Here is a 25,040-nt window from a genome sequence, read left to right as displayed (position 1 = left end):
AAATAATCAACAATACGCCACAAATGCTGTCAATTGAGCACAATTTGTTTTGAACCCTGAATATTATTTCGATCTAAACTAATTACATCAAGAGATCAGTTGTCTGTTATTGCCAAGTATATTAACATAACCAAAAGTAAACATTGCGAGAGACTATTACATATTACATAAAAATAGCAGCATAAAGTGCTTTAACCAATAACGACACTAAATATTTAAGGATTTCTGTAATGAAAAGATAGCCACCATTTGAACATTTGTATATTGCTGCTCTTAACACTGTGGCATGTTCAAAGCGGATATGTCTGTTGTATTTAGCTCGTGTTTGGTTGTTGTTTTTGACGCGCTCTGCTGCTGCGTTCGTCGGTCGCTCTGACGCAGAGCTGATACCAGCTGACCTCGTGCTCGCGACCCGAGCTGAACCCTTCAGAGGAACAGAGGTGTGAAGATAGACCCCGTCTGACTCCGAGCCCGAGCTCGATACACGGAGGAAGAACACGCCAGCAATGCAGCGTTTCATTCAGTGATTATATCGCAGCATTACTTTCTCCCGCCATGCAGCTACCGCTGGTGACTTTAAAGTGAACCATTCAGCGTTTTACTGGAAGGTAAGCAGATCTGATGAATTCATATGACTGACGTTGTAGCTATTTGCAAAAGCATTCAGCAAATGAAAAAAGAAAAAAAAATTGGAATTGAGTAGCATACATTAGGCTACAGTTATGGTGTAACAAAATAGAAATGGGAGAGATGTAAAATATCTGACCAAATAAAATCCTTTAAAAACCTATTAAAAAACGTACCCAAGTTATTTTTAATGCAATCTTTGTATTTAAGTTGGTTACTAAATAGATAGATAGATAGATAGATAGATAGATAGATAGATAGATAGATAGATAGATAGATAGAGAGATAGATAGAGAGAGAGATAGAATTTTAAATATATTACCATTTCCATTAGCCTACTTCAAAAGTAGTCAAATAGGCCTATATTTTTCAAGGTAAATTTTAACTATATTAATACTTGTTTAATTTATATATATATATATTATCAGTAACACTATCATTACTATTCCACAGCCGTTTGATAAAAAATAAAAATTAATTAATTAAAAGGTAGAAATGAAATATTCAATATTAGTCTGTTAAAGTTTTCCTTCTATTTAGTTATTGACATTTAAACGTGCTTTTAAAGCCACAACTTTCAAAAACTAGAATTGGATTATTAATTAGAATTTTAAATCTAAATAATCTATTACCATGTCTTTCTGTTTTTAAGTAATCCTTAAATGTTTCTAAAGTCATGTCTTAGGCTTCACATGTATTACAGTATACTTTTATTTCTAAAATGGCTTCATAGTTACGTAATATGTGAGCCTACATAAACCCCTTAATTTTATTTCTGCACTCAAGCACTAGGGGGAGTCAAAGATCTTCAAGACGGCAACACAGAGAGGTTTTTTTTTTTTTTGAGTGCCAACATTGTAGAAGACCTGTGAGTTTGTCTTGTGATTTCAAACATACAGTAAGGCCCAGACTCAAAACATAAAAGCTGGCAGAACAAAGAGTGATGTACCCTCAAGAAATAACTGATCCAGTCAGTCAGGATGGAACTATGTCCTTCACAGAAGAAACAGTGTCCATATTAAAGTCCAGCAGCATGCCGGCCCGATCTTTTCTTATCCATCCCCAAGGTCTGAAAGACCAAGAAAACTTTGAGACGGACAGCCGTATCACTCTGCATGACAAACATGAGTGTCTCCCTGCTGAGAAAAAAGACAAAGGTTATTGGGACAAGCGCAAAAAGAACAACGAAGCTGCCAGGCGTTCGCGTGAGAAACGCCGCATCAGTGACGAGGTGGTAGAAAGCAAGGTTCTGGCTCTTCTTGAAGACAATGCACGACTGAAAGCTGAGCTACTGGCACTGAAGTTCAAATTCGGTTTGATCAAAGATCCCACAGATTCACCGGCACAGACCTGCTTCTTTGGTCCACATAACCAAACATCTACAGCATTACCCTACAACTGCCCCACTACAAACTTACAACCTGCTTTTGTTCACGCATTATCAATCCCACAGCATGGTGGTCCGGATGGGGCACAAAACTATGGGTTCTGCATGCCTGGAGGGTCAAGCATTGGGAGCCCTGAGCTTTCAGATGATGCTGGAGGTAAACAAATCCAAAAATTCCAGCCAAGCGGTATAACAGCAGTGGATACCAATTCATTAGGATGGCAAGTGAACAATATGAAAGGACTTCCTCATAAATTGCGATTCAAGACTCCATGTGGAATTGAAGGTGCTGATGCTGAAGTCCTTCTTCCAGTGGAGAATACGTCACAGTCTCAGTCTACAGAGGCTTTATGGAGGCCACAAACACACACAGTGCCATCAGCTTGTTTAACAGCACATCAGAATAACTCTTCAATTGACAGGAATATAGACAGTCACAGTGCTATTCGATTCCAGATCAGTGCATTGACTGAAGAAGTGGCTCAGCTCAAAAGACTGTTGTTTCAACATCAGCTCTCCAAAGTGACCTGAAATCATCTGTCCCACCTGTCTTCAAAGAAAGAAGCCCATTTTTCTGATTGTAACAGACAAGTATAAGAAGATAAGTTCACTGGAACAGCTGTCAATTTAAGTGAATTTTAATTTAATGTAATGTCCACTGCACGCTGGATGAAATAAAATAAAAAAATGCTGTAAAATGCTCTGCTGTCGTGTCTACTGATGTGTCGCATAGTGCTTTGTTTAAGTTCAGCAACACTGAAACTTCACAAATGACAATTAAATATAAAAAAATATTATATTCGGTATCTGTTATTTTTTCATTAAACCTCTGTTTGGCTTTTGCTTGGGAAGAGAACTCTTGGGTTTGCCAGTTTGTTTAAATGCACTTTGGGTTCAAAGTGTTTTTCTTTCTTTTTTTTGTTCACATTCATTTTACGCATCTGGTACAAATATGTGCTCTTGTTTCATGAATAAGCGTGGAGTTTTTATTTATTTATTTTTTTTACCTGGAACAAAGGGAAGTGCAATTGATTTAAACAGGTCTTATATTAAAAGATGTGAGATAAAAACATGTGGTAAAAGCAACAGAACAACATGCAAAAGTGCATTTCTTTACAAACCCACATTCTTTAGGGCTATCTGCTTTTATCATCTATAAGACTCAACAGGATGAATTGTATATTTTAAAGCGCTGCATATGGTTCTGCTCAGAAATGAAATATCCAGAATCTATTATTTCAAAATTAAGAACAAAGACAAATCATAACCCATGTGTTTTTATTATTTAGTCAGCCTAAAGCTAATTTAAACACACATATAATACACTAAGAGTACCATTAAAAATGTAAGAAAAAAAAGGAAAAAGATTCTGTAAGAAATGAATACTTTTATTCAAATACACATTAAACTAATCAAACATGACAGTAAAGACATCTATCAAACCATTTCTATTTTAAATAAATTCTGTTCTTATGAGCTTTTTATTCATCAGAAAATTCCTCAAAAATATTCAGCATCACAACTGTCTCTTGAGCAGCAAATCAGCATATTTGATTTCTGAAGGCTCATGTGGCACTGAAGATTCAAATCAGTTACATTTCAATATCTATTCAGATACAAAATCTGAATTTTAAATTCTAATAATATTTACTGGTTTTATGAAGATTTCAGATAACTAATACATCAGAATGTTCTCGGGTCACTGCAAGAACACTATTTTTATAAAAGTGATTGTTTTTTAAACTAATCATCGTACAGAATAGAACTGAACATATTCATAGTAAAATATAGAATATTTATTTGTCATTTTAAATATTTAATTCATATACTCAGCAGTTGACTGATCACAGGCAGCTCTTTGCAGGGCAACAGTATATTTGGCTCCCAGATTGGCTGATTACAGCAACAACTTCAATGGCAGCGTCAGCAGCTAAACGGCTATTTAAAGATGTGAGAGTGAAAGTCATTGATTCTCTATAGTGAGGTGTGAATTCAACATACAAAGCCAAAAGAAACTTTTGCTTTTAGCAGGGAATGGTTTTCTTGTACCAATGAGCGAGTAGTAGAGCAGAAAGATGTGTGAATTTATTTCCTCTAGAGATTCCCCACAGTCTCACTGTCTGCTAGACAGTTTATAGCAGCTACATGTTCAATGTCAACATCAGCACTTCTGTTGCTATTTTAGGCTGCAGGAGACAAAGTTATTGATTCACAAATACATTTATGCTGAACGTTAAACATGCAAGCAATGCAAAAAGAGGCAGGCAAGCAGCAGTGGATCGAAACAAAAGGTTTACAGGCTCAGCACCTTAAAGTCTGCTCTGTGTTCGAAAGTCAATCTGAAAAGAGTGGAACGCCATTTAATAATAAAAATGAACATTATTATGAACAGTTATTGTTGTCTACATTTTTAAAGGAATAGTTCACTTTAACATTAAAACGTCAGGCTATTTAAGATGTAGACTTGGGTACCATCAAAATAAAAGTCTAAACCGCTGATAAAAATATAATAATAGTTGCTTCTGGCCAAACTGCCAATCTATAATCTATAATAATCCCCCTACTAGCATGTTTTTTAAATGTATTTATTGGTTGGCTGTTGACGTAATAAAATGTGTGTTTTTTTCCCCTGTACTACGCATACCGATAAACAATATAAAGCTGGTCTTGATTTGTAAACACTGATGTGTAATGTTTATTGGGCATTCTGCTTTTATGAATGAAGATGTGGCAGGATTTCAGATATTGCCCCCACTCATAACTATAAACATCTGCTCCCCTTGGATCTCAGATCTACTAGTGGACCAGCGAGTGTGGTTGCTCAGACAATACAGCCCCACAGAGGATGCCTATGCTGCTTCCTGTTCCACGATCCACATTAGATAAACACACACTGGGTTCTTTGTCTCTCCCTGCACCCCTCATCAACCCCTCTCTATCTGCAAGGAGGGAGGGGGGAGGAAAACCAGTTGCTAGGCAGGCAGCATAACGGTTGCCTAGGTAACTGTAGCAGACGCAGCTGTGAGTGAATGGGGGAGAAAGCAGTGGGGGGGGGGGGGCAAGTTCAAGGCCAACACCCCCCGTCTGCATAGTGTCCATCAGCACCACGACAGATGAAGGTGAGCACGCAGGCTGGCGGCAGAGGACTAAACCTGACATGTCTCTTACCGTGACCCTCTTGATCCTAGCACTTCACTAGGATTTCAGATTCCAGCGTTGGTTTAAGTGGGCACATGTTATAAAGATTGCTGCAGCTGGCTTGAGATTATTTTTGCCACTGGTAAAAATACACGTACTGTGTCAAAAGGTTCTTAAAGGTAAAGTTCACCAAAAATGTAAAATTTCACCCTCAGGCCATACAAAATCTAGAAGACTTGCTTTATTCAGTCTTCAATGTTTTTTCATGAATTTGTTTCATCTTTCAATACATTTCATTTTCCCATTAACCATTCTGTTATGTCCTCTCACATCAAAACCTACCGACAGACTTGAACAGTTTTTACCGTTTTTGCTTGTAAACAGTGCTTGAGCTGTGCATATTTCTTGCCTGATTCACACAAGATGACTGGAGAAAGTAATATTATGGATAGAGGACTCATATTTTAGCCAGGAACAATGGTTTAGAGTTAAAAAGGGTTAATGATGGATTTGTTTCTCACAAACATGCTGCTTTTCACTTTACAGGATATTAATGGATTGACTGGAGTGGTGTGGATTAATTGTGGAGTTTTTACGTACTGTTTGGACTCTCATTCTGACGGCACCCATTCACTGCAGAGGATCCATTGATGAGCAAGTGATATTCTGCAAAATGTCTCTGTCCCCATTGAGAAACAAACTCATCTAAATCTTGGATGGCCTTTGTATGACTTCCATGTAAATGTAACATTTTAATGAAAAAGTTTCTTTGAACAAACATTCCCACGAATGGACCAGAGTCAAGTGCATTTACAAAGACGCATTTAAAGTGATTTCCGAATCAGGTTTGTAAGTTTTAAAAAAAATATAATAACCCTATAGTTGTTCTTGGAGAAATGACGTTTACTTTTTGTTTATGTATAATTAGCACTTTCTGGGGACAGTATGGTCCCCTGTAAAATTATTCAGGTCAAGGAACTTGAAGTAAAACAGGAAGAACATACAGATTCATGTTGTGTAATAAGGACACACACGTACACATAACCTAAATATGAGAAAATGCAAGAATAAAATGTTAAGAATGTATCTCGAACTTGGCTTCCTGTTCTGGGACTCTAACCTTGGCCTGTATCATGTTTTAAAAGAGACAGGATATGTACAAGTCATGCATTCTTCTTGAACAAGCTTTTGTTGGGCATTTTCTGGGCAACTGATAATCCCTTATGTGAAACCATAAAGTAAATAACAGGCAGCTAAATTATATTAGTGTTTATTTTAGACTCATCATCACTAATATTTCAGTATATAATTCAATGTTATGCTATATTAAATGTCTTTACTATGTACTTAAAATGTTCATATTGTTACATTGTACTTACAGTAAAGCAACTGCTAATTTGTACCACAGTGTAAATAATAACAGTGCTATAATATTCTAATTACATTAATAATATAATATACTACTTTCCTAATAATTTATTATTATCATCATTAATAAAACCATTAACCATTAAAACACATTGTTCCGTTTGAGATGGAACAATGCACTTAATTTAATAATACTTAAATACATTATTTTACTGATATAATATTTAAAAGAAATAACCAAAAGCTTTTTAAGGAATGTAGCCTACTTAAACATTTCAAAATAGACGGTGAGATAGATTGTAATCAACTGAGACTTTTCTTTGAGCCAAAGTATCTTTTATGTAATTGTGCATATTTACGCAACAGTTTAGCAGTCTCGTAACCTCCTTCTTCTTCCAGAGAAGCTGAAGTGTTGCGTACACAGACACACAGAGGCGTGTTGAAGCCACCGCACACTGCTGTTGTCGTGTATGTGATCGGTGGATCGGGTGAGTGTCGGTACGGTGAACGGGAGAATAGCATTTTTGACCTCCTCCGTCCCCCCTTCGTTTATTTCGGCAGGAGCGGAGGCTTGTGTATCGTCGTGAGGAACAAAAACGTGACTAGGCACCCGAAGCTCCGTGTTATGCAACCGCTGACCTACTAACACACATTCGAGGACGACGAGAGGAGAAAGTGTGTGTGTACGTGTGTGTAAGAGAGGAAAATTGGAGCAAAGCCTCCGACAAAACATAAAGCCGAAGAGGGAGGGAGAGAGATAGACGGTGAATAGCAGCACATTCAGGGAGACACATAAATCCACACAAAGCCGGTGAGTGGACCACGAACCACGCGGGACATTTTCAGCCCAGACTGAAGTTGTAAAAGGGAGAACGGGCAGAACCGGGACGAGAATCCGCATTTAGAGGCGCAGAGAAACGATTTATTGAAGAATAAAAGAGGATTCTTCCATTTAACGAAAGGAATTTGCTATTTCACTTCGGTGAGTTCAACTGCAGTCGGTTTATCATATAATATTTCATAACTCGTGCTGTATGTATTGTGTTTTACAGAGCTTGTAGCAGGCTAAGCAGTTGTAGGCTAGGCTCATACCTTGCAACGTGGTCATTGCATGTTATTGTTCACATGGAAACGGACTCAGTGTCGGCATGCCGCGCAAATGTCTCCCCGACTGACACATTATTTGATTTTCAATTATTATTATTTTCTTTATTGTTAATTTTGGCATATAGTGGAGTGTAATGTAGCAACAGATTATATTGCATTGTGCATTGCATACATATTAACATTCAATGTCAAGACGAGACGGTCGTGGCGTGGGGGAGGAGGTGATCATTACGAAATCCAAACGCAAGAGCGGCTGTGGGGTCAGTTAATGTCTGTGCATTGCAGTGGCACCCTTGCATGTCAATGAATTAGTTGGGAGTCAGCGTTTCTTACAGCGTGGTTGCTTGTAAAATAGGATATCCCGATAGGATGCGTTTTGATGCCACGCGAGGAGTTGTATGGTTGCACGATGTTCACTGGCGAACAGAGAATGTTCAATAATCACGTCACAGTAGCCTAATAATGACAGTGAGTTAATTAAATTATTGTAATATGAGTGCGTGTCTCTTAAATTATGGAGCAATGTGAAGCGACGTAAAACTTTTGGTTGGGAAAGAGAGAGTTAGGTTTAGTCAAAAGCAAGACTAGCAGACTAATGTGCAAATGTTTAACAATTTATCATAACTTAACTGTGATGCAATACCCATTGCATGCTGGGCTCATAAAAGGCTGACCTACTCCCGAACTAAGTACATTTTGCCCCTTAACAATCCCACCACTCCCTGTTCAGCAATGTCAGGAATCTGAAACTGGCTTACATTGCTCCCAAACTTCTCACAATACTAAGCATCAGTCTGAAAACCAAATAAGAAAATTTTTGTTTAAGGAAAAAACCAAACAATTACATGCACATAAGTGGTCATATAATCTGAAGAGCATCCTAGTCTCTGACAAGTTGGTGTGAACTCAGTTTTCATGGACAGCTATTGTGATTTTAACATTAACCCCTGTAATTAATAGTCTAGCCAAATTACTGTCTCACTGGCCTACTTGGCTTTTAGGTTGGAAAGAAGACTGGAGGCGTAACAGTTTTGCCTACATGTGACTGGGAGATGCAGGGAGGCTTCCAATTGTACACACTATCCATGTGAAACAGTGCATAACGGTGTCTGACTGGCCTCAAGCTCTTTTTTCTGAATTGTGGACACTTATTCTTGGAAGAGGAAAAGTAAACAACCTGGGAGAACCAATAACACAAATGTGCATGTGGTCGGTTATGTCTTCCTGCTTATTCTTTGGAAATCATTCCTATACTAAATCACTAATCTACCATTAAATAAAGGATTACAGGCACTATATTTATAGTAATGTAGGTGTCTGAATTTAGCTCAGCGTGTCCTAAAATGATCCTTGACTGTGATGACAGTCTGAACTGCGCAGTACCTCTTTCTCTGTTTTATAGCTGATGAACTGGACCACATTGAACAAACCTTGTGTTGTAAGAACAGAATCCCTCATTTTGAAATCTTCCTCCCTTTCTTATTGCATGTCAGGAAAATGCTAGTGTATTTGATGCGTATCAGTGCATCACTGGAGTGATTCATAGCACAGTTTAATCTAATATTCTGATGCTGACGTATTTGCTCTTTTTTTTTTTTTTTTTTACCTCCGCAGTGCTGGTAAATTCCTGTCTCATCCCCCAATTGGAATCCTTAACTCCTCCCTCACCCAAGCATACTATTTTTGGTAGGCACTATAATTCCTCCCCACTTGCTCAGACGCACTCTATCACAGACATACACCCGCGCACGCACACACCGTTACCGCCCCACTGACCTATTTTACAGCATAGCGTTGGACCCAGTGAGCGCACGCACCGTGTTTACGGAGCAGACGGTTTCTAGGTCAGTGGGACACATGCGCAACGTCCACCGCCCTCCCCCTTGCTCTTGTTTGCGTTGCTACGAAAAAATGGCCATGCATGGATCAGATTCTTTGTGCTTCCATGTTTTCTGGATGCTCTGTCCCCACACTGGGTTAAGCCTAACCACAATGGACAAAGCTACACACAAATGTAGAAATACAAAGTAAAACTCACTCGTGTGGTTGAAGATAAGGGAAAATTAAATCTGGTTTAAACAAAACAGTCCTATGCAAAGTTCTATGTTTGCTTTTGAGAACAATGGGCTGTTTGTTCTGCACATTTTTGTTCCTCTTCCTCTTTTTAGTGTTGAACCATGAGAATGCCTGGGGTTGAGGTTGTGTTTTAGCAATGGTGCAATAGCTGTGTGTGGTTATGTAACATGAATTCAGTTTCTCATGATAAGCTGAAAAATTGGATGACCTAACAAATCAAGGACAAAGTCCAAATGATAAAAAAGCCCAATAAGAAGTCAGTTAAAAAGTTAGTTGTACATTACGTACTCCTTATTTTTAGTAAACCAAATGTTCTTAGTTACAATGTCAATAAATGATGTTTGGATCCCAAATAAATGATAAAAAGAGAAATGAGGGTTATTCCGGATATTCCACACCTTTAGTACTCTTCTGTTGTGCTTCCTTTGCTTGCAGTCCTAGCAGTCATTCAGGTGTCTCTGATTATGTGACAGTGCAGTATCTTACACAATAAGTGTCCTACTGCAGCACAGCGTGATCTCCTACTCGCTGTGCTATGCTACTCTACTGACCTACATTTCTCTAGAGCTCTTAGGACAGAGGAGAAGCAGAACATTTCAGTTGCTGCCAAGATTGGAAATGGAACACTGCGATGTTTCTGAATTACTAGAGAGAATACATTTTGCTATTGCATCATTTGACCTTCATCCGTAGTATTTATCAGCAAAGCTGTAACATTTGAATACTAATTGTAAGGGAAAGGTCTTCACAAAACCCTCAAATTAAAGTTAAATGCTTGTTCAATGACACATTTGTTTTATTCATTCTTGTAGGCACATTTTAAGTAAACATATCCTGTTTCATTGTCTTTACAGATCTGTTCATCAAAGATTGCGCTAAAACATTGAGCTGAGACGGATCTGCCGAATGATCAATCTTTCGAGGTGCTTGGAAAAAGAAAGTTTATTCTTCAACCGCAATCCCAGCCTGCACTGCCACCTCACCCATCAAGAACGAAGATCTTTACGAAATCAACAAATTAAACTGTCTAAGTTAAGAAAGAACTAAAATCAAGCTAAACTAAAAAGAAGACTATCCTTACTAAACTAAACTTGTAACACACCTATCCAATGACGGTTGTTTTTGTTGCCTTTCATCTTTTTCTTATCTTTTTAACCAGTCTGGACACTTGAAAGGTTTGAAAGACTGGTTAGAGTAGGAGGAAAAAGGCATCAATCAGAAATACGTACAGTTCCTCTTTGGAGGAAAAACAGGACCTTGTACGTCATTGTGCATACTGACTATTAAGTGTGTTTTTGAAATCTGAATCAGAAACAGACACTCTTCAGTATTACAACATTAATTTTTAATGTCCACTGAGTGCCAGTTATACAAACTGGCCTTAACAGGACTACAATGGAAAGCCTAAATCTTCCTACCCAAAACAACAGTTCCAGTTTGGATACGTTAGAAACGTTCTCAAACTACAGTGAGAGTTTACCATCACCGCAAATCACCAGCCCTCCTCGTCAAGGCCGTCTAATAAAACCAAAACCCAACATGACCTGTCGGCGAAAGCGGGAGTTCATCTCAGATGAAAAGAAAGATGCATCGTACTGGGAAAAACGCCGCAAGAATAACGAGGCTGCCAAAAGGTCAAGGGAGAAGCGCCGGCTCAATGATATGGTGTTGGAGAACAGGGTAATGGCACTGAATGAGGAGAATGTGCGGCTGAAGACAGAACTCCTGCAATTGAAACTAAGATTTGGACTGATAACCTCTGCCTCTTACAGGGAGAAGACACAGCAGATCAGCAATGCTAGCGAGGCAGCGACTATTGGAGCTAATGGTAGCGGAGCAACTTCCGGAAATCCATATTACTCAAGCAGTGGATACTCCAGCGCTTCTCAGGTCATGATGAACTCTGATTCCTCAGAGGCTGAGCAGACGACAAGGAGTGAACGCCACACAATGTTACACAAATACTCCCCACATGGCTCACTGTCTGACATGTCTGATGGATCCTCACGGGACAGTCCTGAACCTATCAACTTTGACATCAAACACGAGAGCTCTGGAATGGACATTAACAGGCTTGAGGCAAGTGTACTTAATGGCATGTTCAATGGCCATCAAAGTCTTGGACGACTGGAAAATCACCAAGCGCAAGAAATGGAACACCAAGAATCTGTCAATAACCCAGCCCCTCCTTCCACCACACCCCAAAGAAGTGTCATTCTCTTTCGTTCCGGAAGCAGCTCATATCCTGTTGAGAGCCAAAGGGTTGAGGACATAGATCAGCAGGTGGCATCCCAAACACAACAGAATGGGCAAATTACTCATTTTACTCAAACAGGGTGCAATCTACCAATAAGACCGGATGGTTTAGAGACTCTTTCAGAGGTGGCTCAGCAGCTGGCCAGGAGGTCTTTGGATTCTCCAAGCTATGAATTCAAGGCAGGTGCCGAGGAGAGCAGGCGGTTTGTCATACAGCAGCAAGACCTGAGCATTCAAGGACAGTGCAGAAGTCCGGTTCAAGAGGGCACTCCAAATTCTTTTGCCCCAGATTTGGTCAACGAGGCTGGAAAAGTCCACATATACCAGCGGTCCAATGCCTACCTCGGCACTCTGAGCGAGGAGCCACCAGTGCTAACATATGAAGGTTGTCCAAAAGCAGATGGCTTCTACCAAGAGCACTCCTCCTCAGGCAAGGACACCTCCTCTAGTGATGGAGACCCACGCAGCTCTGACAAGGAAGCCTCCACTGATGATGAATCTCCCTCATCCTCTTCCTCTGATACTGGTGGATATCATGCCATCCACCAGTCAGCATCCTCACCCTGCATGGTCGCCAGTGATGCTTACCAGTATGGAGACAACCAAGGTGAAATGAAAGGCACTGCTCTGCCACACAAGCTAAGGCTCAAGTATAGAGCTCTATCTAACGGTGGCTCCCAAGACGTCCCGGCTACAACAGCTGCTACGTCACCTGATTCCGCTCTGCCTCAGCACCCATACCTGGCGCTAGCGCAGGTTAACCAGCAGCAAGGCAGCAGCTCTGGAAGCAAGGAAGGGGAGAGTGAGACAGCAGATGAACTTTGCACACAACAGTCCCCTTCCAGAGAGAATGAAGAGGAATGGAAGGAAACCGGGAAGAGGAGCTCAGGAGGACGAGGTAGCAGAAACAAGAAACGTGATTGAAACTGGCACATCACATGCTTTAATAGAGTTAAGACAGGACTTGATAAATGTCACCTTTACCATCCATAGAAAGGAAAATGAAAATGGTACCAATTAATTGCATTAAAGTCTATTGCTTATATGTTACAACAACAAGAAAGTAACTTGCGTTCTTGGTCCGTTTTCTTATCAAGAGTGATTCTGTGACCTTTTAATGCAAGCTGTGTTCTCTTACTCCCTTTCATAAGCACTTAACTGTTAAGTTACAAAGAGGAAATCGAGCTCTTTCAAATGATCTTTTTCCTCTTTCGAAAACAAAACTCTGTATAGCAACCTTTGACTTCACCTTTGACTATTTACATATCTCTACCATGTTTCGTAGCTAAACTGATGGGTAGTCTCTGAACAAGTTGATGGAGTTGAAGGCACAAGTCCTTTTCTCTCTACTGATTTCAACCGGTTTAAAGCCTGTCTCTCTCCTCTGCCTTTGGACTTTAGCATTATTGAAGCACTTGGATTATTATAATACTGTGACATGACTAAACATATCATATTTCAATATATTTTATGAAAAAAATGACGTGTCAATCTTAAAGAGTAGAAAAGTGGGAGAAAGACTACGAACACTGTCTACTTCTTACTGTTTGAATTCCTGTATAGTCCTTTCCTAAGGTTCACATCTTATGCTTCCATTATATTTTTTTAATCATTGTATTTATGTCCCTGTATCACACCATTCGAGAGAATGTTCTCTTCATAGTGTTTCGGTCATTCATAGGTCAAGGTTAACCAGTGGAAAAAAATCACCTTTTGTACATCACGTTACTATATTCTATCAGTGTAAAGGAGCCTGATGGATCACCTCTTCCAAAGGTCACTGTGACCAATCCTTTTTTTGAAAAAGTACATCTGACATTTAGCTCAATTAGAGTAAAAACCCTTTTAGAAACGTCAAGGCGGTCTCTCCCGAGGCTGAATTAATATGCGGATTGTACAAAGTGTAAGATATATCATTGCCATCTCAAGATGGCCGTGTTCTCTGTGGTCAGGTTTCAGAGAAGCCTCACATGCTACCTCATGAGAAGAAACGGTTGAGGTTACGCAGAACTGGAGAGGTTCTCCTTTGGTGTGTGTAGCCCATTGCATCATCATACCCATTAACTGTTGCATATAAAAAGTTAACACACAGTAAAATGCTGCAGTACGCGACTAAGTGTTATCTAGACACAAATCCAATCCCACTAGTTGTCTTTGTAGAATTTACCACAGCTGAAAGCTGCTTCTGCACTGAATTATTTTCATCAGATTTTATACAATCTGTGTTTATTGTTCCCAAACAGGTGCCTGGCACTGGCCATTATGTAAAAAATGTACAGACAAATTCTCTCTTTTGAGTATTTTAAGTTTGTATCAAGTTTATTTTGGCATTCTATAATAATTATTATTATTAATATTGTATTTTATTTTATATTCCAATGCTATTATTCTTTTCGGGTTAATATTTCTTGTTGTCTGTTCACCTCAATGTGATACAGTATGTATTTTCATGTCCTGTTAATCTATTTCACCTCTGTACCCTGGTGTATTGTGTGGTATTTACCAAAAAAAAAGAAGAAAAAAAAAGATGTTTGTTAAAAGAGGTGGTCGTACCTGTCAAGGTGCTCAGAATGACACTAAAGGTGTGGAAAGAATAATAAAACATTGTATGTTGAATTTAAGTTGCCTAATGTTGTTTATACCTCAGCTATGCCCACACAAGCCCTAATGCCCCATAAGCATAAACACTACCAGTCTGCACTTGCACAAGATTTTAAACCAGACCAACGGAAAAGCAAAGCAACTTTATGGTTCCAGCTTCTGCCTTTTCATCTCCCGTCCTAGCACCATAAACTAATTGAAACGAGAGCTCTGTAAATGCATAGGGACACTTGGTACTCCTGCAGGGCGCAAGAGTCATCCAATATGATGTAACACTGGCCAAGTCACAGCACTTGTGTCACAGCCCAAAGACACACACACACACCCGGCAGGCTGTGCACAAATAGAAGTACACATAAAAATGCTTTCATTTTCTCTTTTCCAAATATGCATTGATGGATTCAATTACCAATGTCATAAATTCAGCTGCAAATTATACCAAATTTACAGGAATAACTGGAAAGGAACATGATGTAGCCGGTCACTCTGTTCACTGCTCGTGAAAATACTGTACTGAAAGTACAGACATTAATTCAAAGAAGAAGAAAAATAGACCAGAGCAGAAAACAAGTTATGTAACTGTTCTGATAGCAACTGTCATTATAAAAAGAGTCGCTTGAAGTGCCGGTCATAATACAATCTTTTCAAAACCCTCGTCCCAAAAAAAATTAAATCTTGACTTTCTCGCTAATTCTCAACTAGATCTTCTCTGACACTCATTTTCAAGTGTTAACGATTACCTGTCATTTATTTATTAATTTATTGCTCCTGGTAGACTGCCAGTTTGTTATATCACTTACCCTGTCCAGCATTGAGTAATATGCATGGCACTTATACAACCTGCTGTAAAACCTTAAAAGTACTACCTGTTCTACAATAAATCAAATACAACCGAACAGCCAAATCATCTGTTATGAGTGCATTCATTAAAAGATATCTAATATTTTTGTTTGCTTGTTGTTGATGACATCACATGAAAACCAGCACAGATCTGTGCCGCACTACCGGTTGCTACGGTAGCAAGAGCCAATGCAAGAACAAAAGCAAGGTGACTTTTAGCAAGAGCTGCAGTGCTTTGTTCTCTTCGATGGTCTTTTTTCACTTTTTTTTTCACTATTTCCCTCGTTTTTTTTTTTTTTTTAATCTGTTCGGAGTATGCGGAACATTATGAAAGCAGGTCAGTGGAAAAGTAGGTCAGTGTGAAGGGGAGGAGAGGGATGAGAAAAGGGGAATTCAGAGAGTGAGGGTTAGGGAGGAGAGAGGGTGGAGGTCCAGATACGTCATCCAGCCTGCAGAGAGCTTAGAGAGGAGTAAGCAGAAAGCTGCATTGTGATCTCAGTAATAACTGAACAACATTCAATTCAATACTGAACAGCAAAAACACAATTCAGTGCTGCAGTGTAGCTGAGAAACGTCCGAGAGTTCTTTAACGATTTGCAGCAGTGCTTGACTTCCAGTCCTTTAATGATTCATACACCTTATCTACAGGAAGCAGAGACTATTTGCATATTTGCTAATACGTAATGCAAATAATATAGAAGGAAAACAAGAGTTTATCAGTAATGTAAAAATTGCTAAATTAAAGTTAAATTAAAGGCCACATTTATTTATACAGAACATTTCTTACACAAGTGCGTATTTAGTTTTATTTAACAAGAAAATCTGCCTTTTTTGTACAAAGCTTCACACAGTACATATTGAATTAGTGACCTCAAATTAATGCAGATTATATTTCTTATATTTCATGTGTTTAACTCTTCTGTTTACTAAAACATTCATATTAGATTTTGTATCCCAGATTGTCAATGTGCACTAATAATCCCAGTGTACGTGTAACCAAAGAGCAGAGTCAGGACAAGTAGGAAAACTAGAGCAGAAAATGTGATCAGAGGAGGAGGAAAAGTTAAATGAGGAGAGGAAGAACAGAGGAAAAGAGGCCAGAGAGAGGAATGGAGTGGGAAGAGAAGATGTTTTGTCTCTGAACATCTGCAGGAGCGCTGGGATTCCAGAGCACAACATAACTCTGGTTACGTAACTGAGCTGCCTAAGATGTAGGTCAAAAAATAGAGAGCGCAAACAAGGGGAGAAGTGTCTGAGCGTGTATGTGTGTCATGTGGAACAGTAATCATTATAATGCAATGATGTGCGTGCGTATAAGCAGGTGTATATCATATAACGACATCACAGGATGTGTACTAATGAGGGTATGTTTGCGTGTCTAATAAGTGTTGGTAAGAGTTTAAAAGAGGCAGTGTGATTCACAGAGGCAGATCAGTGAAAGGGCAGCAGAATGTAGGTCAGCCAGCCCTCAATCCTAAAGCGTACAGTATGACCCTCTTTATTTTGTTCTCTTATTAGCCCTTAGGTCATTCAACATGCACTCACTGCCTTTATGTTCTCTCCATTCTCCTTTTCAGTAGTGCTTACTGCGACAATTTAACAACAACAATTTAATAAAAAAAAATTCACTGTATACTACTTGCACTATTTTAATTATTCTGTCAGTTTTTCTAAAATAAAACAAAAAGTTTTTTTTTACTGAAAAAAGGGAGAAAAAGAGAAAATGTTCATGGTGAGATATCTGAATGAAAGGGTACGAAATTTTATAAATTTTACTTTTATTCAGAAAAAAACATAAATTTGATCAAAAGTGACTAAAGAAATTATAATGTTGGTAAAGATTTTAATTTCAAATGAATGCAGTTCTTATAAACTTTCCCAAAAAAGTAATCACACACACACACACACAGAGAGACACACGTCTCCATGATGCTTTAAGAAACCTACCTGCAAAGCTACAGTAGTTTAGTTTTAGGCACTTTTGTAAAATGTTGTAAAATGAGGATGGTGCCAAATATAATGTCATAAATAGATTTTCTTTATCAGTTAACTTCTATTTACTAAATTAAATCAACATTTGGTGTGAGCATCCTTTTCGTTCAAAGCTTTTGCCCTCGGTTCACTTTTTCAGGTAGCTTTGCAGATAGGTCTCTTGAAGAGTCTTGGAGACGTTGTCACAGTTCTTCTGGATTTAGTCTGTCTCAGTTTCTTCATGTTATTCCAGACAGACTGGATGATGATGAGATCAGATCTCTGTTTGGAGCACTGGCTGTTGTCAGACTCCTTGTGCAAACACAAATTTCACTGGATTATAACAATTAATGGCAAAATTAATGTTTGGAAATGTAAAATGATATTTCCTTCAGACACCCTAAAGCAAAAGATAGAAATTACTGAATTAAACCATTTTTAGCTGATGAAAATACTAGTGTTCTAATAATTTTGGCTACCCCTATACACAGTCATATACCTCATATTACTAGAGTAAGATATATTACTCTTTTTATATGTATAACTCAAAATGCACTAACAAAATGCTTTAAAAAAAAAAACACATCAGAATAGATGGTAATGGTGTAGTGACGCCCTAGTGTCTTGGCAACACCACTTCTATTCTAGTTCATCTTTCTCCCTCTCTTGATTCTTTATAAATCAGCCTCCATCCTCTGCTGCACCTGTGGCACAATCACTCATTACACTCATTCCTGTCATTATCCTCTCTTTTGTAATCAGCTACTTTAATCAAACCCAAATCTTCCCAAACAAAGAATGAAATGATATTGACGGATGCCCTATTGTGGAATATTCCTATCATAGCGACACATCACCCACTGTGTGCAGCTTCACATTACCTGCAACAGAGTCACAGGAACCTCAACCGTGAGCTAAATTCCTTCCCTCTATACTTTACTGCTTGATATTAACAGCATGACTGTCTGCTCTAATGAAGGGGTTTGGGTCATGTGACTGGCAGAAATATATTTTAAAAAAAAAAGAAAAAGACCAGGAAATCTGTTTTGCTCTTTCATAATTATATAGACAGTGGCCCCTAAAAGTATTTGAACTTTCAAGCCAACTTTTTTATTTTACAAAACTTGTTTCATGCATCACAGTACTTGCTCACCAATGGATCTCCTGCAGTGAATGGGTGCCGTCAGAATGAGAGTCCAAACAGCTGATCAAAACATCACAATAATCCACACCACTCCAGACAATCCATTGGTGAGCAAGTGATGTAATGCAAAATTTCTCCAAATCTGTTCCAAAGAACAACTCATCTACAATTTTTGGGTGAAGTATTTTAAATGATTAAATTCAGTAAGTTACAAGAAACAGAAGTGATTTTGAAGGGTTAAATCAGATAGAAATAAAATCCTTAAGGTAACGCCTGCACATTTTCATTTTTTTCAGTGTACAATGACAACTAGAATTGTTATTTCCAAAGGAACAGATGTCTATCAGTGCCTAATGTTCAGCATGAGATATACATTTCAACTGAATTAATGTTTACAGAATTTTTCTCAAGTATCATTTTAAAGCAGCTTACACAAAGTTACAACCAAGAGTAGAATCATTATCATAGTGTGAATATAGCACCTACTTTTAACTAATTTCTTATTTATATACATCCTATTAATTAAAAACAGCAGGGCTACATATTAGAAAACTGTTGATTCTAGAATTCTATACAATAAATGTACTGCATTAACCTTGCTTTAATGAAATTAAATGTAAGAGGTTGTAAATGCACACCTTAACCTAGAAAAACTGCAAATGCATAAGTGTCCTTTTAGACCATTTGTGTGTGTTAAGTACATAATCAGCACCAACAAAAGCTCCAGCCTCAGTAGCAGCTCTTTATTATGTCATGCACACCAACGTCAGATCATTCCATTATCTAAGCAAGGCCAAGAACAGCCATAAAAGAAAAGATAAAAGAATGTCTCAGTCCTGAAATAAAGAACACAAAGAGGCCAGAATTGTAAACAATGAGCGTGATTGAGGCTACAATTTGAAAAAGTCAAAGAAAGTGGGGCAGAGGCCTCTAGTGAGGACTAGATTTCTGCTCATCCATTAAAAGCGAAGGATGAATTAGGCCACTAGAGCAATGAGTCAGCCCAGAGTTATGCAATGCAAGCGCTCAGGGTATTGCCACACTCTGTGAGTACGAGGAAAAGAGCGGGTATGGAGAAAGAGAGAGAGGTTGTTTTGCAGGCACGCATCTGCGTATGTGAGAACATGACTGACATATGTTCTGGGGAAAATGTGCACAGATAGAACAGCTGCCTTCAGTGTGAGGCCCGGGGAACATAAGGTTTGTAGGCAGATTGTGTTACTTGTAAATGTGAAAGGCAACAAAATATGTTCCAACTGCTCTAATGAAAGCACTTCATTAAAAAGACATTATTCTACAATCATAAATCAATACATCCATAATGTGTGAAGCACTGTGCACTCACAGTTCCTGCATCAATATTCCACTTACAAGGACACTTCATATTAATAAAGCAACACTTGAACTCTGTGAAGTCCAGGCCACTATCCTCTTGACTTATCACTATGATCACAATTATTTCATAGAATTAAATCTGAAACCGCTTCCTCACAGATGGGCAATATTATTCACATGCAACTCATTCTAAAAATAGCTCCAAAATGCTAAATTATCATTTAATTCTGGATATTTAATTGCTCATGTCTTGTTTTTATATTTAGATTACCCTTGTTGTCATGTAATGGTTAAAGGTATTTTAAAAATAGCAATAATTCAATAACACTGGTTAATATAATCATTAGCAAGTCTCAAAATGAATATCCATTTTTCTTTACATTATAATGTTTTGATGCCTATAAAACAATCTATTTTATTTTTTATTATTACCTCAGTTTATTCATTAAATATATAATAACATTTGATTATAAATAATACATCAAAAAAACATATGATCGGTAGTGTAAATATCGCAAATATTTTTATGTAGCTGAAAATGGATTCATTTTTAAATATTTTGGTAAATCTGCATACCGTATTTAAAATGATTTCTGAAAGATCACGTGACACTTAAGTACATGCTGAAAATTCAGCTTTGCATCACAGGAATAAATTACATTTCCTTTAAATAAAAGCTGTAATATTTCTAAATGCCAGTCTGAGTAGAGCAGCCCCCCTCGGCCTGCATTTTAATGATAGCTATAACTGGAACTAGGGGGTCTCACGTCCCCTCTAGCTCCCCATAATTCAAACACCTATTTTAATCTCTCCGAGGTCACTTTTACCCTTGGAACTTGACAGCGTTAATCACATACAGTATACTAGAAGTTCAGTGGTGCCACAAACACATTAACCCGATTATCCATGAGATAAGCATCTGTCTCCTCCTCCTGTCCAGTTACCTACAGCCGCCAACCTGTCAGATCCCCTCCTGCGGCCCAGCACAATATTAGTGCCTTACACAGCTCAGTCTTGACCTACATACTTGCAGACATGCACAAGCTAACTGAAAAACACTTTAATCTTCAAGACACGATGCTGATTTGCAGAGGCATTCTTCAAATGTAAGCCGCTTCTTAAGAGCAGAGGCACTTTCAACCATAACACGCATATTCTCAACATGAATGAAATGACAGAAAACACAAATCTGAGCAAACATGAAATGAGAACTATATGACTGAAACCTCAAATATATTAGATTTCTACTAATGTGTCCATTTGAATTGCTGGCATGACATTTTCTATGACCTTATATTTATTGAAAGACTTCTAAAAATAATCTGGCAAAGCACATTGCATCTGTCAATGTTTGATCTATAATTGTACATGCAATGCAATGCAATTGTACATACACCCTCATTAAAGATGAAATTTACTTTATTTTAGGTTTTAAGTGTTGTACCTTGTATTTCTTTAAATTAGATAAAATTGAATCACACTATCATTAACTTATCAATTATCAGCCTTAACATAAACAAATAATAATCACTAAAATAAATAAAGAGATCATTAAATTGGCAAACTGCATTCTCAATATTTATATACATTTTAACTTAAAATCTAGAAAATAAATTGTACGAAAGACCATTCTACATTAGAATAAATAGAAACAAAATGGAATTGTGATGATTGTTTTTGGAAATGTGGTTTTTCATTTAAGAATTAGTAACGTAATAATTCCGAGAAAGAATACCAGAATTGTAAAGACATAAACTAAATTTTCTAAGAAAAATGAAATTGTAAAAAACTCGAAATTGCTAATAAAGTAAGTCAAAATTCTGAGATACAAATACCTTGTTTGTTGTTTTTTTTTTTTTTTCGAGACAAGAACGGGCTTTCATAAATTTGTCAAATAACCTAATATTTGAATATTAGGGTACTCAGCAAACACTGACAAACTTTCAGAATGTGTTAATATACTGGCAAAGTTCTCTCAAAGTTATGAACAAATGTTGTTTCACTAACATAATTTTGTTTAAGTTTGTTTAAAGTTACCTGGTTTATAATAACGTTCTCAAAACATTAGAGCAAAATGTTATTTGTACTTCATTCATAATCCACTGTTTGTCTAACAATTTTAAAAGTAACTTTGTTTCAGAATGTTCAGAGAAAACGTAACATTCCCACAGTGTTTAAACTGGTCAAATGGAATGTTAGGAAAACATTCTTACAACATTTTTGTTAGCTGGGTACATACTATGGAAATAATAGAAATGTAAAATCAATGAATTTAAATGTTCAACTGGCTTCCAGATTTTTCAGAGACCTTCTTGTCCCCCACTATACTTATCCTCTGTACATCTTTTCACTCAAACACACTCAGACCAGGCCAAATAAGGCATTTCTTTAAGGGCGACTGTGCTGTCTCACAAGTGACTCAGGGAATCATGATAATGGGTAACAGAGCTTCACATCTGCAGCCAAACAAACCCACTAAACACACCACAGGGCCTGCAGCTGTCGGGAAGAAGCTCTCTGAATCACAGGACCAACAAAAGAAGTCTGTTTACAACAGCACTCTTTCACCCATGCCCACATCTTCTTCTCATCCTCTCCACCGCTTCCCGCCCACAGCCCGAACCGTCCTGCTCTTTTTGCTTTAATCCAAACACCTGGGAGGTGCGAACATGTGACCGAGGGCTCACATGAGGCCAGACGCTCTGTGTGAGGGTGAGTCAGGCGAGGAATAGTCTGCAAAACTAAAGGTAACAGAAGTCAACACACAATTACACACTCACTTACAACAACAAAGCCCTTAAAAAAGCTGGAACTGTAAACTAACCGCACTTGACCATGTGGCGAGTGCTTTCCAACATCGCTGTATTCATTTTTATACTGACATCATCATGCATGACAACAGCATATGAGCAAACTGAAAATATGAGTCTAAATGACTCATAATTCAAACCATGCAATTTTCATAAAAGTTTAGAATCTCACACACCTTCTTCTAAGATGTTTTTTTCTTCCATTTGCAATTTGTTTAGAAAGCCTTCTGGCGCTGAGTTAAAATAGAACAGTTCTAAGAAGTATCTAAGCAGTGTGTTCCCAGTTAGTTACTGTATCGTGTCCAGGCGAGACACCGGAGAGATGGGATCATTTAAGTAGGTTAGTCAACAGCATCAGGACATGGGCAGTGATAGAGCATGTTTCTTGTTTCTGTTTGGGTTACTGGGTCAAGCAGGGAGGGAGAGACGGGGGAAAATATCACGTGAAGAAGGAACGCCTGTAAAGGAGACACCATGTGCCGGAGACGGATATGGTTGGGTTTCTTAAACACAAAAAACCCAAATGTGAAAATTATTACAATTTAACTGTTCCAGTTTAATAGATCCCACTCAAATACATTACTATTTATCTTTGCATTTTGATTGGATAATTCAGGTGTGTAAAAAAAATATCAGTTATATATACATACATTTTTTACATAAATTTTCACACACATACCAACAAACAACTGATATGAACCCTGAAAAACAAATTCAAATAATATAATAATAATAATAATAATAAAAATTCTAAGAGAAAAACTAATAAAGTATGTTAAATTAAAGTATATAAAATTAAAAGTAGGAAAATATGTAAACAAGTAAACAACTGTGGAAGCTGAAGGACTGGATGACTAATTGGTTAGTTGACCATTATGACTCACTCCAGTATAAATATGAAATCTTTCATCTGAATGAGATTTGATTGCTAAAGTTGATGCTATTGACTTCTTAAGACGTGGAATATAGTGTATAAGTCCAGATGTTTCCATTATTTTTGCTTTTAATCTTTATTTACTGTTTTTTGTGCGTTCTATGATCCACTTTTTTTTTTGTACAATAAAAACGTCTTTTAAATAATTTCTTTAGTTGTTTTAGGAAGTAGTCATGATGTAACACGTACATTTTGGTTTTTATGATCCCAAAAACAAAAGCCAGACCGATGATGCCAGACGACATGGAAAAAATTGTGTAATAACTTTACGCATGAAACTGTGCTTCCCTCTACTGGATAACCAGATGAACTGTTTACAGTGAGACTGCGGACACATATAGAAATGAATTCCCTCATCATAAATCGTTGTAAAGTGATTAAAAACAACTGTAATCATAAACTGTTTGAACTCCATCCTCACCTGCGCAACCAACAGGCAGCACCTTAAAACGACGACTTTGTACTATTTCTGGATAACAATTTATCGAACAACGCCCGAATATTAGCCACTAAAGTAGAATTCAGTTTAAAACAGTTATTAGTAAAAACAGGAGATTAACTGAACCAACCTGAGCAGCATTGACGCTGCACGCACTCACCGCTGAAGTCATTAAAGTCAAAGTACACAAAAGGGCGGGAGCGCCATCTTGTGAAAGCCGGTAGATCATGAACGATGATGACGGCCAAGACTGTGTCCAGGCAGGGTTTTGTTTGTTTGACGTAAATTGGGTAAATTAACCCAAAATGTATCATACATGATTTAATGTAATTGAGAAGTTTAAATAAATAAAAAGAAAAAAGTTAAGGTGGCCTTGAGGTGTTTTTATTCCTGCTGCAAATTCTATTTACAGACAAAAAGCCACGAGGATCTTCTATATAATGTCAGATCTGTCCAGGTGTTGTGCCGAAATCGATACAAGCGATAACCTTGACCAGGGGTCGATGTTCAGCATGTTCGTGCAGGAATATGTTCCTTAAGAGATGTTTTAGCTCTTGTATAACATATGTTCTGATTGTCTGATAAATGTAGATCCTATCTGTATTCTTATTGCTGGTTCCTGTAATTAGCTACAGTATGTTGCTGGTAATCTACTACAGTTCCGTTCCTTAGAAATGCTTATGATTGCAGTCATTTGAATCTGACAAGTAATATTTAAATATAGCTATAAAAATGTAAGCACTCTTTCATAATAACTGATTTTAAATGTTTAACAAAGCGACTTGTTTAATAAAGTGTGATATTGAGCTCCTCTTCTTTCTATCTTAATAAGCATATTGATCAGCTCACGTATATCGATGTATGGTCTATAACCGGTCAAAATAAAATACCTCAATGTTACCCCTTTTTACTCTATAGCCACAAAACATCAATGCTTTAATTTAAATTCTGCCTCTCTTGATGCCACATAACACCTTCCTTCACATATAATGTAATATTTTTAATGG

At 37.7% G+C, this 25,040-nt stretch overlaps 2 protein-coding genes across 3 annotated transcripts; both read left to right on the top strand.

The window, feature by feature from the left end:
- Positions 1-357: 357 nt before the first annotated feature.
- On the top strand, positions 358-2,712 carry LOC127959017 (uncharacterized). The gene is made up of 2 exons (XM_052558020.1): positions 358-608; positions 1,414-2,712. Exon 2 carries the CDS (start codon positions 1,571-1,573, stop codon positions 2,543-2,545), a length of 975 nt encoding a protein of 324 aa, XP_052413980.1. The 5' UTR covers positions 358-608; positions 1,414-1,570; the 3' UTR covers positions 2,546-2,712.
- A 4,205-nt stretch (positions 2,713-6,917) lies between these two features.
- Positions 6,918-14,580, top strand: LOC127959901 (uncharacterized). 2 transcript variants are annotated; one of them, XM_052559324.1, is made up of 3 exons: positions 6,918-7,502; positions 9,242-9,313; positions 10,558-14,580. In XM_052559324.1, the coding sequence occupies exon 3, from the start codon at positions 11,099-11,101 to the stop codon at positions 12,881-12,883; it is 1,785 nt and encodes a 594-aa protein (XP_052415284.1). In that variant the 5' UTR covers positions 6,918-7,502; positions 9,242-9,313; positions 10,558-11,098; the 3' UTR covers positions 12,884-14,580. The 2 variants fall into 2 exon arrangements, with proteins under 2 accessions (XP_052415284.1, XP_052415285.1); XM_052559325.1 differs by lacking the exon at positions 9,242-9,313 and having other exon boundaries at positions 6,919-7,502.
- Positions 14,581-25,040: the final 10,460 nt, after the last annotated feature.

This window comes from Carassius gibelio, chromosome B6 (genome assembly GCF_023724105.1).
Source record: "Carassius gibelio isolate Cgi1373 ecotype wild population from Czech Republic chromosome B6, carGib1.2-hapl.c, whole genome shotgun sequence".
Classification (NCBI taxonomy): Eukaryota; Metazoa; Chordata; class Actinopteri; order Cypriniformes; family Cyprinidae; genus Carassius; species Carassius gibelio.
This window is presented reverse-complemented; position numbering and strand designations above follow the sequence as displayed.

Bases quoted from the DNA above. Each gene is read 5' to 3' on its own strand.
- LOC127959017 (XM_052558020.1), top strand. From the start codon at position 1,571: ATGTACCCTCAAGAAATAACTGATCCAGTCAGTCAGGATGGAACTATG.
- LOC127959901 (XM_052559324.1), top strand. From the start codon at position 11,099: ATGGAAAGCCTAAATCTTCCTACCCAAAACAACAGTTCCAGTTTGGAT.